The sequence below is a fragment of the Aethalodelphis obliquidens genome, unplaced genomic scaffold, assembly GCF_003676395.1.
Source record: "Aethalodelphis obliquidens isolate GAN/ISIS:26980383/991018 unplaced genomic scaffold, ASM367639v1 scaffold2, whole genome shotgun sequence".
Taxonomy (NCBI): Eukaryota; Metazoa; Chordata; class Mammalia; order Artiodactyla; family Delphinidae; genus Aethalodelphis; species Aethalodelphis obliquidens.
The window spans coordinates 74,127,507-74,145,331 of record NW_020837946.1 but is presented as its reverse complement, the minus strand read 5'-3'; the positions used below and the strand labels follow the sequence as shown (position 1 = coordinate 74,145,331).

General features: G+C 37.3%; 1 protein-coding gene across 7 annotated transcripts in view; it reads left to right on the top strand.

The window, feature by feature from the left end:
• Positions 1-17,435, top strand: part of GPD2 (glycerol-3-phosphate dehydrogenase 2) — a 133,519-nt gene extending 116,084 nt beyond the window's left edge. For 4 of the 7 annotated variants that reach the window (XM_027131015.1, XM_027131024.1, XM_027131034.1 and 1 more), the window contains 6 exons: positions 537-668; positions 1,599-1,757; positions 9,926-10,038; positions 10,124-10,202; positions 10,397-10,495; positions 13,376-14,322. In XM_027131015.1, the coding sequence (XP_026986816.1) occupies positions 537-668; positions 1,599-1,757; positions 9,926-10,038; positions 10,124-10,202; positions 10,397-10,495; positions 13,376-13,501 (708 nt within the window). In that variant the 3' untranslated portion in view covers positions 13,502-14,322. Of the gene's footprint in view, positions 1-536; positions 669-1,598; positions 1,758-9,925; positions 10,039-10,123; positions 10,203-10,396; positions 10,496-12,006; positions 12,220-13,375; positions 14,631-15,847 lie in introns of those variants that run through there. The other 3 variants (XR_003438033.1, XM_027131040.1, XM_027131006.1) reach the window with 3 other exon arrangements.
• Positions 17,436-17,825: the final 390 nt, after the last annotated feature.

Sequence of the window (17,825 nt, the reverse complement as noted above, 5' to 3'; positions counted from 1 at the left end):
AATCTCACTATTGCCAGTAACAGAATCGGCAGCCATGTGGCCTCCATGATTTCGAGTTTCCTGTTGCTGGGTTTGTTTCTGTCTGTGTACTGTGGGAGTGAACTAATGGGAAAAAGCACTTTTTAGGTGCTTTAGTCACCTAAAAAGCAATGCACGTTTTGGTCTCTGTTTTAGAATCTGGAGTTTGTTTGGCTTGTTCCTAGCAGACAGGACCTCCCAAATTCTTTCTGTCTCGAGCATAAGGAAGGCTGTTCTTCAGATGTGATGTCTGGAGCAGAATGAAGCTGAAGCTTCATCAGTCACTGATACAGTAGCACATGTGTAGTAGCATTAGTGCTGGCCTGAGCATTTGGAGCCAAAGTATTTTCCTCCCACGGAATCAAAATCTAACACTCTCCTAGGATTTTTAGTTACAGGCTGTGAAAAAAAAAAAAACAAACAAAAAACTGACAAGATAAGCATGTACATTGTTTTGCTTTGTACCTAGAAGCTATTGATATTCAGAGGACCTGCCTGATGCAGTTTTGTTTCCTTAGGTGGCCCAGCATCTTGCTGCCACCTATGGCGACAAGGCTTTTGAAGTGGCCAAAATGGCGAGTGTGACGGGAAAGCGGTGGCCCATCGTTGGGGTGCGTCTTGTGTCAGAATTTCCATACATTGAAGCAGAGGTACGTGAATGGCCATATGGGAATTTCCTGTCTACCAGGGGATACCTTTCATCTGTTCACTTTTCATCCTCTTTAGAAATAAGCTAAGTTTTAATGTGCATACATCCGCTAAAACCTGGAGGAAAACGTCTGCCCAGCACAGTTCCTTTCATTTACAAAATTTTAATTTCAACTCTGAAGTGATATTGATAGTGGTAACAATAATAATAGAAAATATGGATTTCTGTCTCCTCCATGGAGCTATCTCAAATCTTACCGATTCACAGTTGTTTGCCCCTTTTGAGAACTTGTAGCTCCTCAAGTTTGTACCACTTACGCACCGCCTGATGCCGTATCTTGACACTTTATATTCATTTATAATTCACCACACTTTAAAAACATAGGTGTCCAAGTAAGCATTTTGTTGTTGATTGAAGGCAAGATTTCTGTCATCTTATTACTCTGAGACAGAAAACTTTGGATAGCCAAGAGATGAGACCATAACTTTTTTTTTTAATATCTTTATTGGACTATAATTGCTTTACAGTGTTGTGTTAGTTTCTGCTGTATAACAAAGTGGATCAGCTATATGCATACGTATATCCCCATATCTCCTCCCTACTCAGCTATGTAAATTAACATCCGTGTCATGTATGAACAACGAGGTGATTACTGTGCATGGTAAATGAAAAGTGATGCAATTTACATGTTTGCACCAGGTTCTATTCAAGGAGAAGGCATTAATAGCTCTTATCCAAATTGTCCCAATTTCCAAATCTTCTTGGCAGGCAGATGGGGAACTTGTATGATGTCACGATGTATCATGCCTGCTAAAGAACCAGATATGTAAAGAAAAAGGTCACTTTTCCTAAGCATGAATTTTAAGTGAAGCTTTATTCCCCCTTTTTAAAAAAGGCCTAAATTAATCATTTTACTTTAATTCAAACTCAGGTGAAATATGGGATTAAGGAGTATGCCTGCACTGCAGTGGATATGATCTCACGTCGTACTCGCCTGGCCTTTCTAAATGTCCAGGCAGCAGAGGAGGCCCTACCCAGGATTGTTGAACTGATGGGCAGAGAACTGAGCTGGGGTGATTCTAAAAAAAAGGTATTGTATAGAAGTCTTTAAAACCAGTTTCCATTATAGACATGCAATGTCTTAATCTGTTAGTAGAGGCTGGCATAGTTTTTTTTTTTGTTTTTTTTTTGTGGTACGCGGGCCTCTCACTCTTGTGGCCTCTCCCATTGGGGAGCACAGGCTCCGGACGCACAGGCTCAGCGGCCATGGCTCACGGGCCCAGCCGCTCCGTGGCATGTGGGATCCTCCCGAACCGGGGCACGAACCCGTGTCCCCTGCATCGGCAGGCGGACTCCCAACCACTGCGCCACCATGGAAGCCCGGCTAGCATAGCTTTTGATGGTGACTTTAGATTGCCTGCCAGTTTTTGTGTGTGTGTGTGTTTAATATTGCTAGGCCTTAGAAAACTGGAAAGCTATTCTTGTAACAAATATCTTGTTTTAACAAATTCTTGTAACAAATATCCTTATAACCAAATATTCTTCCTGGTTGTTTTTGGAAAATCCCTTATAGAAAAATGTTCTCAAATTTGTGGTCGTAATTCCTGAAAAAGTAAGATAATAACAATTGTGGGTAGAACCTTTTCTGGTTTTCACTGAAAACATTCTTAGAATATATTCTACAGTGAGATTCACACTCCTGCAAGGTTGCCTTTGGTAGGAAATTGTGGTTTTATGGCCTGACCACCAAATGCTTATTGATTTGTGTCATTTGAAATTTTATATTTATATCCAAATTAAAAAAAGAAAGCCAGCGATGCCCACATATACAGCCCTGGGCTTCTTGTAACAAACAGAAGACCGTCATGATTTTTAATTAAACCAAACTGTTGTGATGCGCAGAGGCATTTTCATGTATTTATTCAGAAAATACTCTGTGTTCATTGGTTTAGTTCCTGCCCCCCCGCCAAGTCTTTCTTGAACCCATTCCGTGTAGGCTCTTTCGTGGCCACTTTGCTGTAGCGGCTCTGGTCACACTCCCCAGGCACCTTCATGTTGCTCAACGTGCTTGTCAGCTCTCGTCATCCTTTTACGCAACCAGTTAGTGGCCTTGACACAGTTGATTCCTCCCTCCTTCCTGAACACCACCTGTCTTAGTCTACTCAAGCTGCTATAACAGGATACCACAGGCTGGGTGGCTTAAATAACAGACATTTATTTCTCACATTTCTGGAGCCTGGAAATCTGAGATCAGAGTGCCAGGTGAGATGGCTGGGTTCTGGCGAGAGCCTTGCTCCTGGCTTTGAAACAGATGCCTTCTGGGGGACACAGAGAGCCAGAGAGAGCTCTTGCTGAGGGTGCTAATCCCAATGAGGTTTATCTGAAGCTAGTTACCTCCCCAAAGCCCCATCTCCGAATCCCATCACATTGGAGGTTAGGCTGTCAACATATGAATTTAGGAGGGTACAACTCAGTCCACAGCACCATCTCTCTCAGATCTCCTCCTGCCTTCCTCAAACTACTGCCGTTACTGACCTCTCCATGTCGTAAATACCTATTCCACTCTTTGGTTGCTTGGGCCTAAATCTTATTTTCATACTTGATCTAAGCCCATCAGCAAACCTTATCATACTTGTCTTCAAATAATGGCTTGACTTCAACCCTTTCTTAACTGCTGTCACCCTGATTCAGGCTATCAGCATCTCTTACATGGATTATTATAACAGGAACCCGCTGTAATCTGGCCACCACCTTTCTGATCCCCCTCATTTTTCTTCCCATTTATTCACTCTCTCCAACCCACAGGTTGAGTTGCTTTTCTTTATTCAAGCCCTACTGATCCCTCTCCCTGGAATGCTCTTCCCTAGATGTCCTCATGGCCTACTCCCTCACTTCCTCCTGGTCTCCACTCCAGGGATGTCTCTCTTCACTGGACTGAATAAAAGAGTAGCCCCCAATCCGAATGGCATCTTCTACTCCTTCCTTTATTTTTCTCTGTAGCATCAATTCTCACTTGACATACCATGTATTTTGTTTCTTTACTGTCAGCCTCCCCTCCCGGAAGTAAGCGTCCCAAAGGAAGGGATGTGATCTGTTTTGTTTCTGTACCCTCAGTGCCTGGCATATAAAAGGCCCTAAATAATGTGTATTGAATGAGTGAATGAACATTACTGAGCATGTATGTCACATGCTGAAGGTGTAAGGAAGGACCGGGCATAGGTCTTGTCCTTAAAGCGTTTTCAATGTGGTGGAGATTCCTGAAGATGGTTACATATTTGTCACCTGGGAATGGTAGGGAAAAAGGCAGATTTTAAGGCTTGACTATCAGAGTCTTCAGGGGTGAAACCATGGCCCTACATTTAAAATTTTCTCCTCCAGTAATTTTAAGGCCATGTATGTAGTGTACTGATGGTAGAAATCACTGTTTGAAAAGAGTTCCTTAATCCTATCACAACACTGACAGGCATAACCTTTACCCTCATTTTATAGTTGAGGAAACAGGCTTAGGGAGTAAGTCCCCGTGAGAGTTCGTACAACTAGTAGGTTGTGGAACTGGGATTGAAACCAGGTTTTCTGATCCCAGAACATACCCTTTTCCCACCCCACCCTGTTGCCTCTGCATTGGCTGGACTGGTTTATAGCTCTTCCTGTTTTGAGTTTTGGTTTGGCCAATTAAAGCTATATACTGGGGAGTGGTGGTGGTGGGATGCACTGGCAGACTGGGATTGACATATATACACTAGTATGTATAAAGTAGGTAACTAATAAGAACCTGCTGTATAAATAAAATAAAATTCAAAAAAAATGAAATAAATAAATAAAGCTATATACTGAGGCAACACAAGAATGAAACTTACTCTTGTGCTACTGCCAATCATTTATACCATATAGAAGGACTGGTGATAATGTGTTCCTGTAAAAATTATGGTTGAAATGATCTGAATATGCAGGAAGGTACTTTGTGCCAGGAATTCAGGCTGTAGGAGGTAAGAAGGAGGAAGAAAATTCTGTAAACTGCTTGTGCTCAGCCCTCCCGAGGAAACTAGATTTAACTTCAGTTTAGATTTTATGAGCAGATTTATGTACTCAGAAATATTCTCCCATTCCCCTTAACAAACAGAATAACAGAAATAAAAGACCTAAAGTTATTACTCAGTATCTGAGACATAGGAGTATTAATGAGAACTGTGGACAGTCTAGAGAGAACAAAGGAGAGGGAAAAAAGAATTAAAGGTTAGAAAGCTGGACTTCTGAGAAAAGGTTAAAAGCATTGGGATTACTTAACCTGCAAAAGTGAAAGAGGAACAAGGTGATAAATAACTCTCTGCAGATGAATTGTGGTTGTTTTTACCAGTCAGTACTTAATGAGTGACTTGTACACTGAGCATTATACCAAATATTTTAGGGGAATGATAAATAGCTCATAGTTTCAGGGATCTTCAAATTTAATTGAGTGGTTACAACACATATATACCTCGGAAATATGTGTATATTTCCCAAAATTTATAGAAAGATTTAGAGAACTGTTACTCAAGACCAAAGGCAGCCAACTTGGAAGAAATGGTTAGGGAGGAAGGCGTTGTCTAGGGGACTTGGGGACTGACAGAGGAGTTGGTGAAGACATTTAGAGAATGTGTCATTGTCAGGTTGTGTTTTACACAATTATATAAATTAATACATAATTATAAATAAATATCAACGTATAACATCAGTGAAAAGATGACTACATGGTCAAAAGAGTTTGGGAAATTCTGAGTTAAACAAATGAAACCATTTCCTTTAATGCAGATAATTTGGTGCCTTTAAAATGCTTATGTGCATTGTCAGTTTCCAAAAGGCAATTTATTTGGAGACAGACCCAACTCTCACTTGTTGGAAGGGCTGGTAGAAAGGGAAACTAGTATTGCTTTAGGATGTATTTTGGGAAATGCTGCCGTATTATTTGGTAAGGTAGACTTTATAACCCTCAGACAAAACATGCATTTCATTGAGAGACTTTAAAGAGAAGACCACTCGAGTAGATTGAGGGTGTCTCACAATAAGAAATTATTTCAAAATTGATTCCAGCAAGGAGGATAAAGGGGAAGCAAGTGAAAAATGGAGTGACTATGGACAAAGCAAGCTAATAAGCACCAAATATCAAACAGATGGAAGATACGTACTCAACAATGAAAGGGTATCCAGGACGAATAAGGATGTGTATGAACAGTGTCAGGAATTGGCTGATTGTTGGCAAAAATACTAAAAACACCAAAAATAACTGGTAAAAATGGTAAAGAATGCAAGTAAGGCCTAACCTAGGTCGTTGCTCAAGGTGACTAGCACCAAATCCTTGACCGCCGGAGAAGGGAGAGAACCTTTCAACTCATAGTTCAATACCAATTTGTTTTTCTTTTTTTCCTTTTTTGTCAAGGAGAATGATTTTCATTGTGAGAAGAACAAAATAAATATTGGTAAGAGGAAATAGACATTCAAATAGGAGACTGCTCTAAATGAGTTTGTACGCCAACCCAGAAATGTTATACTTCAGGGTACTCAGAGAATTTGCAGGTGGGATTTATTTAACTACTGTTGAGCTTTAAAAGATTATGGCAATATGGCAAATAGGAAGAGCACCAGAAGACAGAAGGTAGGCAAATGTAGTACCGCATTCCAAAAAGGGAGAAGGGGGGGAAATATAGTTTGTAACCTATAAATTAGTGGTCTTGGCATTGGTCTTGGGCAGTTTTCCAGGTTATAGCATTTTAAGTTTGTTTTATCAGCATTTAGCAAGAAGTAGTGATCACTGGAAGGTAGTAAGAAATCATTTCAGACATATTTTCTTTTCAGAAAGAGTAACAAGTTTGTTAGATCGAGGAAATGTTATAGACATAATGTATTCGGATTCCATGAAGCATTTTATGAAGCCGCATGTGATACCTTCTAAAATTGGTGGATTTGTAACCAAATGATCACTATCCTCAGAAGAGGGCTTTGATAGCAGGTCATGAGGATTCTGTCTTTGGTCTTGACCTAGTCTACTGTGGTTCAGGTGCCTAGATTACGACATTGATGGCATGCATCTTTGGTGTACCTGTAAGGAACTGGAGGGAGAGTGAATGTTTGGTGACAACTTGAAGCAATGGGGGAGATTACATTAGGTATAATATAATAGACATAATTGGCAAACCTTACATTAGGTAGAAAAACAACTCCATCCATTCATGATAGATTTGACAAGACTTTAACAGTAGCACATGCAAAAAAGAAATATGATTTTCGTTAACTGTGAATGCACAGCAGGTAACAGTGGATCATGGCTGCCCCCAAATGCAATTACAGTCTTAGGCTGCCTAATAGAAATCATATCTCTAGATTGATGAAGCTGATAGTTACTTCTTTCTAGGTACTTGCCAGATCTCTGCTGGAGTATTATGTTGTGTTCTGATCATTTTATTATACGACAGACTAGTTGTGGTTTGGGAGAAATTATTCAGCATGGTAATGGGATTTAAAATCATGTCTCATGCAGGAGAGTAGTTCTAGACTTAAAGAAAATTCTTAAAGAGGAAAGCTTTGTCCTTAGATATTTGTTGTGGTGTGATACAGGAAAAAAAAAACTTAGACTTTATAAAACATTACTGTAAGGGAAGGGGGTGGTGGTGGGATGAATTGGGAGATTGGGATTGACATATATACACTAATATGTATAAAATAGATAACTAATAAGAACCTGCTGTATAAAAAATAAAATAAAATTCAAATATTAAAAAAAAGATAAAGAAGAAATTACAAACTGTATTACCCCACCATTTTGCATGTCCTTACATTGCATTTCCACATATTTATATATGTACATACTGTATCTTGAAGATAAAGCTTGGATCCTACTCTACAAAAAAAAAAAATATATGTATATATATATATATATATATGTATAACAGAGTCACTTTGCTGTACAGAAGAAATTAACTCAACATTGTAAATCAACTATACATCAATAAAATTAAAAAAAAATAAACTCTCATTTTCCTTCCATGGAATTTCATTGAAAACAACCCCTCCCAACTTAAAAACAAACAAACAAAAATTACTGTAAGAAAGTTGCACTAATCCCAAACAAATTCTAAGAATTGCAGAGATTGGTTTAATCTCAGCATAAATATTTTTGGCAGTTGGAGTCTTCCCTTTATGGGCTGCTTTCAGTGGAATTGAGTTACCTCCCTATTGCTAGAGCTCTTCTTTAGATGGAGACCTCAGGCTTCTATTTTTGGAACGTTGTAAAGGAAATGTGGGGTTAGGGAGGTACTTTGGGTGACTTCTAGGGAAAAAAGCCCTTTCAGCTTTAAATTCCATGATTCCTTGCTTAATATGGAGTATGGATAAATTACATGGGTAATAAAGGGACATGACTCGAGGAACAGCTTGTTCTTGGAGGGAAGTATCAGAGACGCCACTTCCAAGGAGATGAACGTTGAACCAGTTTTATAGAAAATGACTGGGCAAAATTGGTGCAATAGAAGAATAGTTTTATTTATAACTGTTGGATTTTCCTGTGTGAAGAGAGTAATCTGCCAGTGAAGAATGCCCTTGGTGACTTCAAAGGCAAGTTTTATGTATACCTTATATATCATGTATATGTGTAATAAATATTTTATGTTATATATAATAAAATAAATATGTAATATAATAAACATATATAATAAAATAAAATTCCTAATGTTCTTACGTAGCAAAATGAAAAGTTAGAAATGCTAAAAAGTTCTCTCAGCTAATATATATATTATATATATATATTTATGTTTTAAAATATATATGTCTCCTAAGAGAAAGGAAAGCAGGAAGGGGATAATCTCAGGAAAAAAATTATCTGCCAAAGAAAAAGGAGCAAAGGGACTTGTCACTGACATAAACAAAGAAATATAAACACATTTCCTGCAAGAGTATGTGCTATTGTGTTATTTTCCTTGTTTCATCTGGCACTGGCACTATTCTGCAGGCCAGAAGTTGGGTCTACAAATTGATTTAGTCAGATCCTTTGAGGGGAAGTCTGAGGAATTTAAGACTTGTGTTCGTGAGCATTGTCTATGTTATACTGTATAACAATTTCAGAAGCTCACTGGTCTACCATAGCAAGCACTTACTTTTCACTCATATTACCTGAAGGCTGCATGTTAGCTGCTGTGGCTCTTCTTCATATTTCAGACTGGCTTCAGATCTCTCTGATTCATGCCCTTCTTATGGTACAGGAGCAAGAGAGGCTAAGCAAAACTGCAATTTTGTATAAAGCTTGTGCTCAAAAGTGGCATATATTATATCCATTCATGTGCCATTGGCCAAAGTAAATCACATGTCCAGACTCACATCAATGGGGTTGAGAAGTATACTTATGGGGGGAGAAGTGTGTGTGTGTGTGTGTGTTTATGAGAGGAAAGAGATATTTGTGAACAATATACAGCACAATAGAGTCATTTTGGAAGTTCTTAGTTTGGAGACTGGCGTGATGAAATCTAAGAAGACAGTGTTCTCAGCAATAGGTAGTATCAGTTGTGGCCGAGATCATTGAAAACAGGAAGAGTAACTATTCAATAGAATAGCTTGTTTCTTCTCCTGACTCTGTAACTTCCACCCAACTACCAGCATCCTAGTGACAAAATTTTAGAATTAGTTAACGTCATGATGTCTGTCTTGGTACCGCATGCCACATTATAATCGTTGTTCAAGTCCTGGATGCCTTCTTCACTTTTAATTGCTCTTTTGTCACCAAATCACCCATAGATTTTGCTAGTCAATACTGTGGAAGAATATTCAGCAGTAAAAAGAAACAGAATATTAAAACATGCAGCAACATGAATGAATCTCAGAATTGTCATGCTATATGAAAGTAGTCAAACACAGAAGACTACGAACTATATGAACACTTTCATATGAAATTCAAGAAAAGGCAAAACTCTGGTGACAAAATCAGATCAGTGGCCTGGGGCTAGAGGTCAGGGGCAGGAATCAATTGCAAATGGGAAATAAGGAAGCTTTTTAGGGGGATAGAAATGTTCTATATCTTGATCGTGGTGGGATATACATCAAACCGCATACCCAAAATAGGTGAATTTTATTGAATAAAATTATACTTCAGTAAAACTGGAGGAAATAAAAAATTGACCTGGCCAGAAGAATGAAGATGAGCTTTCATTTTAGAAAACCAAGTGGAAAAAAAAAGGAAGAAAACAATCAATAATTCTTTCCATAAATCTTTGAACTTTGTGTGCCTCTGTGTTGTAGGAAGAACTTGAAACAGCCAGGAAGTTTCTGTATTATGAAATGGGCTATAAATCTCGATCAGAACAGTTAACAGATCACTCTGAAATTAGCCTACTGCCTTCGGACATTGACAGGTACTTCTAATAAGTTTCTGTATCTCTCTTTTTTTGTCTTCACTTATCTAAGTATATTTTTCCATTATTCAATGTTGTGTTCCAGGTACAAGAAGAGATTTCATAAGTTTGATGCAGACCAGAAAGGCTTTATTACCATTGTTGATGTTCAGCGTGTATTAGAGGTAATGTTTTTTTTTTGGTTCAACATCTTTGATAGCAGAAGAATGTAAAGATTATGCTAGATAATTTTTTTCTCATCTAGTGCTTTCTATAAGTAATATTTCTCTCTGAATTTTTGAAAGGCTGGTAACATTGATAAAGTGATACGCATAATTTCTAATGAAACTTCATTATTTTGTGCTTTCCTTTTACTTAGAGTATCAGTGTCCAAATGGATGAAAATACACTACATGAAATTCTGAATGAAGTAGATTTGAATAAAAATGGACAGGTCGAACTCAATGAGTTTTTGCAGGTGAGTTGTGGTGAAAGGAAACAAGTGTATTTGCTTTTTATCTATTGGTCATCAGTTTATATTCAGGAATGGATTTTGAAGTCCACACAGTTGTCACCTCATTCTGAAAAAGAAGAAAGCTTGAAGCCAGCAAAGGTTGATATGTCTGCCCTTAAGGATAAGGCTTTACGTGGTGCATGTTCTCTTGCTTTTTATAAGACACATTCTGTTGCGCTGGGCAATTTAGATTAAATCTAAGTTAATTATGGCTTAAAGGACTAAATCAGAAGTGTGCTTTATAAAGAGTATGCCGTGGGATGCCACCACCGGACCCTTCTTTACTTCTAATGTGGAAAGTATATTTTTAATCGAGGAAGTTTAAAGAAATCAGAGTTGTATTCATTTGAGAATCATATTCACTTGAGAACCCAACATGCGATGATTATATTCTTACATTAGAATGAACCTGAAAAGCAAAAGAAAGGAAACCTATATTCCTGGGTCAAGACCACGTAATTCAAGCATTTCTATTTCTAATTTTCCACTTACTCAAGGCTCAGTTGTTTAATCATAACCAGGAAGGAAGTAAATTTTGTTACTTTAACTTCATACTGGATGCTACACATCATTCCTAAAAGTTCCTTAAAAGAAAGAAACTCAACAAACCCATACATTATTTGTAACTGTCCACAGGACTCTGCTCTTACGAAGAATGTATTGGTTTCCAAGCAGCCAGGTTTTTTCCGTACTGCTTCTTGGGCAGGTATTTCAAATGAATGCCAGGTCTTGCTTGCACCATGGCAATGATGAATGCTGAACATGAAATAAATTAATGCTGGGGATTTTGGTCAATGTCAGCCCTTTCTTCACTGTGTCAAGTTAAACAAACAAGATCAAGGCAAAGGAAATGGTAATTGTCTCTCTGGAGATGAGCTGCAGATAAGAGCATTGTTGAATCTAAATGCAGAAAATTTTCACAGGTTGTGTCCAGCATTACAAAAAAGAATGTTTAGTTCTTTAGCTTACTGTTTAACTAAGTGGACGTTTGAAATTGAGTTTAAAACGTATGCTTGGGAATAAAAAACCATTTCATACATTTTTTGTCTGTTTTTTTCTGTGAGAAAATTTTTTTTGTCTGTCTCAGGATTTTAGAAAACTCTTCTTAAGATAAATAGTTAATGCTTCATTTCATATACGTTGTAAATAAACAACAGCATTTAGGGTTCAAGGACCTGGGGTCTTAGAAACAATGAGTCTAATTTTATGGATATGCTATGTGGTTTGGGTGTTAAGTAATTTTGAGTGCAGTAGAGTTAAACACGTAGAAAATAATTTAAACCATCTGCAGGCTTTCTTGTAGAGTCTTTTTAATAATTGAGTATTTCTTGTCCAATTCTAAATGAAAGAGATCATTCATGCTTCTACTAAGTACAAATATACAGTGTAATTTTCAACTTAAAAACGCTGACAATATTTCTTATGAGATATATTTACACCCAAATACTATTTTCTTCTCGTAATATGGTTTCAAGATACATGTAATGTTTGAAGAAGACTTTGAGTTTTTAAAGGCTGGTACATCGCACAATGTTTATGGATAAAGAAAAAAAACTCCAGCTCTCTCAGTTTTGTTAGCGCTGATAAACTTTGAAAGTCTTTATGGAATCAGAGGCAAGACGATAAACCATCAATTGTTCCATCTGTAGATGTCAGCATTCTTTGTTACACCATTCATCAGATGCAAAGTATGTTTTCAGGGTTTTATTTTATTTTTCATAAAATATTTTCCTTCTCTGAAGATTTAGCGCCCATGTTTATCCCATTAAACACCATTTTGAATATAGACTTTTTTTTAATAATCCTCATGGAAGGATCTCTATAGATACTGTATGGTTACATGACTTTATTTTTAGGTTTGGGCTCTAATGACACTTCTGCATGTAGGAGTCCATCTCTAATAAGCAATAGCTTGTGAAACAGCTTTTAATAAGGTCATGAAATTCTGATCCAGCCCCTTGGCAGATGCCTCTGACCCTTATTCAGAGTCTTTTTTAAGAAATGTATTTCTTTAGGCTAAAAACTATAACCCTAAAAATATTTTGAGGATTTACAGATATATATATATTTCTGATGAATGACTAAATCAGTTCTTTAAAAAAACAAATAGATAACAAAGATTGAGGAAGTGAGATCAAGAAAATAGTAAAAACCACATCAACTTGAATAGGAAAAAAAAAAAATTCCCCGTGCTGATAATTGCACAGTGCCTTCCAGATTAAAGGCGTTTGCCTGCTGACTGCATGTAATTTCAAGACTAATTCTGATTTTATCCACTGGATAAAAATGAATTAGCTAAAATCTGGGCTGTGGAGTGCTTTTAATTCTTAAGGTGGATCTCTGGGTCCATTTTCAAGGACTTAAATGTAAATTACTTTAAAAAGTCTTTAAGGAATTTGGATTTGGGGGACTTGAAGTTGTCAAGTACAGTAACACTAAAAAAGAGTAGTTAAATATAGGTCACGGTTTGTCTTTGTTCAATCCCTGAGATTCCCTTTTCAGATTTAAAAATGGAATTAAAGATTCAATATTTGAGTTGCTCCAAAAAATATATGCTCTGAGCACATTAAGGGGCAAAAAGTGATGCATTCGATTTGCATTTAAAGGCAGGCTGATTCGCCAGATAGGTGTAGTTTTTGCAGCCGTGGCAAAATACCTGCCCCTTTCCCCCTTTTTGAAATCTTTGAAAACTGTACTCTTCTTAAGTGAGCTGTAGTACCTGCTGCGGTTTTCGACGGGGGCACTTAATTACCCCTGCCTGCTGCAAAGGTAACCATTAAAATGCCATGGAGAAGGGAGGAAGCTGGCTGGCCTTCTGAATCTGTTGCCTATTTTCTCTTTAAGCTGATGAGTGCTGTTCAAAAAGGAAGGGTGTCTGGAAGCCGGCTTGCTATACTCATGAAAACTGCAGAAGAGAACCTCGACAGAAGAGTTCCCATCCCCGTGGACCGAAGTTGTGGAGGACTGTGAGTCTGAGCAGTAAATCCACAGCCAATAAACAGGAACAACAAATAATCATGTATCAAACCAGAGATGACTTACACCGCTCTAAAACACTGGATATGGATAGCTGCCTTGTTTTAACACTGGGAAACATTCCAAAGCTTTAGGATGTCAATGTATACCCTTTATTTGTATTTGCCATTCAATCTAGCTTCTTAAAAGTGTATTTTATCTTTTTTTTCTCATTTTCAATGCACACTGGTTTAATGTTTTGCATTTATTCTGTGACCTGTTAGACTGGACATGCTCCCTTTTTGTTTGTTTATTCATTTAGTCTAAGTCAGTTTTAGAGGCAGAATATTTTGGCAGAAATTGAAAAAAGAAGCTGGAAATATTTCATGATTTGCACAAAGCTCTGGACGTTAAGCTTGTTGATAGTATTTGTTCTTAAAAGAAATTGAGTGGGGTGGGACCTATTAAAACGATAGTGTTTCTGGAGACCCCTCAGCCCCTTCTTCCTCCAGCTTGTCTGCCTTCCTCATCCAGACTTTATAGCTAGAGCATGACTGGCAAAACTGGAGAAGGAAGAAAAAGTTTAGATCTGGTTATAGGAGCAAATCTCAGAGAAACTCTGAAGGCTTCCAGAATCACAGGTACAAGATATAAGGATAGCATTGACATTTGCTGGGAGTTACAGTGATAGTTTCATCTCAGCAATTCATTTTTTTTTCCCCAGTCACTGCTGGTTTTTCTTTGACTATTACAGTTGCCAGGAAGATCCTTGCTTTTCTTACTTTAAAACCAGCATTTAAGTGGCAAGTTGGATACATTGGCATGGGACTAAATTTCTCAAATCTTTACAGTAGTAATAAATTTAAGGATTAAAAACCTGTGTTTATATATCCACATATTATAGCACAGTTTTCAATCCCCAAATCCTAGATCTTGGAGCATGTGATACTGTCAAACATGACCTATTTTGCTCAGGTTATTGCATCATTTGGGGGAGTATTTGTAAATGGATAGTAAAAGAGGATAGGAATAGCCTTTAGTTAACTTTAGTTACAATTATAAAAAGCCACAAACTTGCAGTGTTCAAGGTCATTTTAATTGCTTAAAGCCTTTCTCCTTCTGTACTCAACAGAAAAGTTCTCAATCAAACAAAAAGAAATAGAGAAAACCACACTCAGCACACACACACGCATTCCCCCATCATACACATACACACTCACAGAAAGACAAAACAAGACAAAAAAATCAATCTGCCCATACCACTCTCTATACACTACCAAATGTAAAATAGATAGCTAGTGGGCAGCAGCCACATAGCACAGGGAGATGAGCTCGGTGCTTTGTGACCACCTAGAGGGGTGGGATAGGGAGGGTGGGAGGGAGGTGCAAGAGGGAGGGGATATGGGGATATATGTATACGTATAGCTGATTCACATTGTTATAAAGCAGAAACTAACACACCATTGTAAAGCAATTTTAGTCCAATAAAAATGTTAAAAAAAATCAATCTGCCCAGAATTTAGTAAATATGTAATATACTGAATTTAAAGGGCCAATTTGGTATGCTTTTATAATAGTTTGGTGGCATTTTAGCCAGTCATCTGAATGTTTATTCATTGTGCTTCCTCTTGTGAAGTTAACTACCTACTTTTTTTTTTTTTAAGATCACGTTGTGTATGAAATAGGAAATGTGACCCTTTATTTAATGTCAGGTTTTCATTGTGCAGACTCGAGATCTTAATTTTTCAAACTGGTACATAAACACTTTTGTGCTATTATTTTGTGCTATTATTTCTATATATGTCAAATGTTGACAAATATTTCTATATATGTCAAATGTAGAATATCTTTATGCCTCATTCACGTGCGGTATGAGCCTGTCTGCCATAATACACACACTGGAGGTTCACTCACCTAAGCCCCTACCCCATCTCTGAAATAAACAGTGAAGATAGCACCTTAACTCATTTTGCTTTTAAATGAAGTTTAGACTTGCCACTTCCTAAAGGAAAACCTAAAACAGAGAAAGTGACCTCCCAGGTATCACTGTGAAGTTTTTTCTTTTAAGGTGTGAATTTTTTTTTTACACTGGTTTCTTCCTTCCTTTCTTCCTTCCTTCCTTCCCCCCTCCCTCCCTCCCTCCCTCCCTCTCTCTCTCTCTCTCTCTCTTTCTTTCTTTCTTTTTTAATAATAGAAGCACATGGCTTTGTAACTTAGTGTTTTTCTATCAAGACAATAACTTCACTGTTTAGAGCCCAGTGACCCTTAATAGATAGAAGAGCTGTCCTTTAAAACATCAGAGGTGATGTACCACAATACTGTACATTTGTGCTCTCTCTCTTTCTCTCTCTTCTTTTCTAGTTAAATCAAGACAACGATGACTTGTATCCTCGCTGAATCCATTACAGTAGGGACCAGGCTTATAACCTGACTGGCCTGGGCAGAGCTGTATTTGAAAAGAGGCCTTGTTTCTGCATGCTTTTTTATGAGTGAAGTTCCTTTAAGGACAAAGAAAAACGCACTTTTCTTCTTTTGAGCACATCTGCTTTTGCTTAAAATCTGCTAATTCTAAAACATACGCTCCTTCACCGATCCCAGAGACTCATCTTGGAAACGAGCTGGTTCCAAGTCTTTACTGTGAATAAAGCACCCCTGCATTTTTGTGTAAGTTCTTAATTAAACCTGTACAGCTTCTCTACCTGATTTCAGAAAAGGAGAGAAGAAATGGGGTGGGGGGGGAGGTGTGAGTGTGATTCAAAATCTATTCCAAGCACAAAAGAATTATTTTCTTTTTGTATAAACATGGTATCAGCTGATTCTGTTGGGGTGGGTGTGAGGTGTGTAGAGATTGTCTTTTATCAAGTGATTTAGTTAAAGAGGCTTTATTAAGGGGATTCAGGTGAAGGAACCCCCATCTGTGGTGGAGAGCTGGATGCTCCCTTCAGTAGCCCTTCCCACAGTCATAACAACAGTGATACCGCTGGATTATTTGTTAAGCCAGGGTTGTCTGCCTCATATCCTTCATGCTGCTGCAACATTCTTGCTTTCAATCAATTTCTACTGAGTGTAACTTTAGGATTTCTACTACTAAATGCATGCTCCCTATTTTGCTTTAGTTTCTAGCTTTGTTTTGTCTTTTTCAGAATATATGTAGCTTACTCCTTTGTACAACAGAAATTTCATTCTTTTCCTAAACATACTGTAAGAATGATCATTGATCTTATTTCCTTTTTTTATGTATTTGTAAAGATTTTTGGCATATGAATGTAATAATATTGAAGTCAACGATGCTAATAACTTGCACTGTTTTGCATCCTGTCAATCCTTTTTAGGGAGTAAAAGAGCCCTACTGTGCTTTTAAAGAATATCAAGTATAAACCCAGTACTGGAGTCGATATACACACTGCATGTTTTCATATATGGCATTTTTTATGTATTGTGTTGGGTTATTGTTCTAGATTGGACTCTTAAATACTATGTTTGAGGCTGGGTTGTCATTTTTATAACTGTCTTGGTGTTTTATCACCATTATTTATTACTCTTGATATACAGAATGAGCTGCATGCATTTATAGAGCAATAAGAGGATGTACTTAATGTGCCTTGTTTTTAACTGAATAAGAACTGAAAGCATGAATCAATAAAACTGATTAAAATGGGCCATTTACTGGCATTTTGATGTTACTTGCAGTCAGAGAAATAACTTTGATTACTGTTGAAGTTTAAAAAGTTTGAAAATATCTTCACAAACTGTATTTTTAATTGCACTCACACATTAATTATTTTCACTTGCAATTTTGTAATTTTATCTCAAAAGTGAATCCCTGCATAGACCAATGCAATTTTATGAGACTGCCAGGTTTATTTGTATTAATTTGTTGCTGGAGGCTTTAGGGCACGACTTCTGTATCTGTGCAATCCTATTTTAAAATTACATTCATCCTACTCAACTCTGTTTAATTTTTTTTTTTCCTTTTTTGCTTTTTTTTTTTTTTTTGTCAAGCAGAGCCTTTCAGCCTCAGCGTTTGCAGGCACACTGATGAATTTTATCATAAGTAAAATCAATAGAAATGAATGGGAAAGATTACATAATCCATTTTGATCATCTTACATGTCAAGTTAGTGTAGGGTTGCCAAGTGTTGATAAATGCTCTGACAGAAAAAATGCTATATATTTTCATTGTCAGTAAATCAGTAAAGCTGTTACCAGTTTTAACACAAATTTTATAATGCCTATGTTATTTTATATGTTTTAATTTACACATGTATATGGAACATCGTCTCCATTTGTGGTTTAGAAGCGCTGCCTCTTGGTTTTGCGTGCTCAAAGGCCTGTGTGA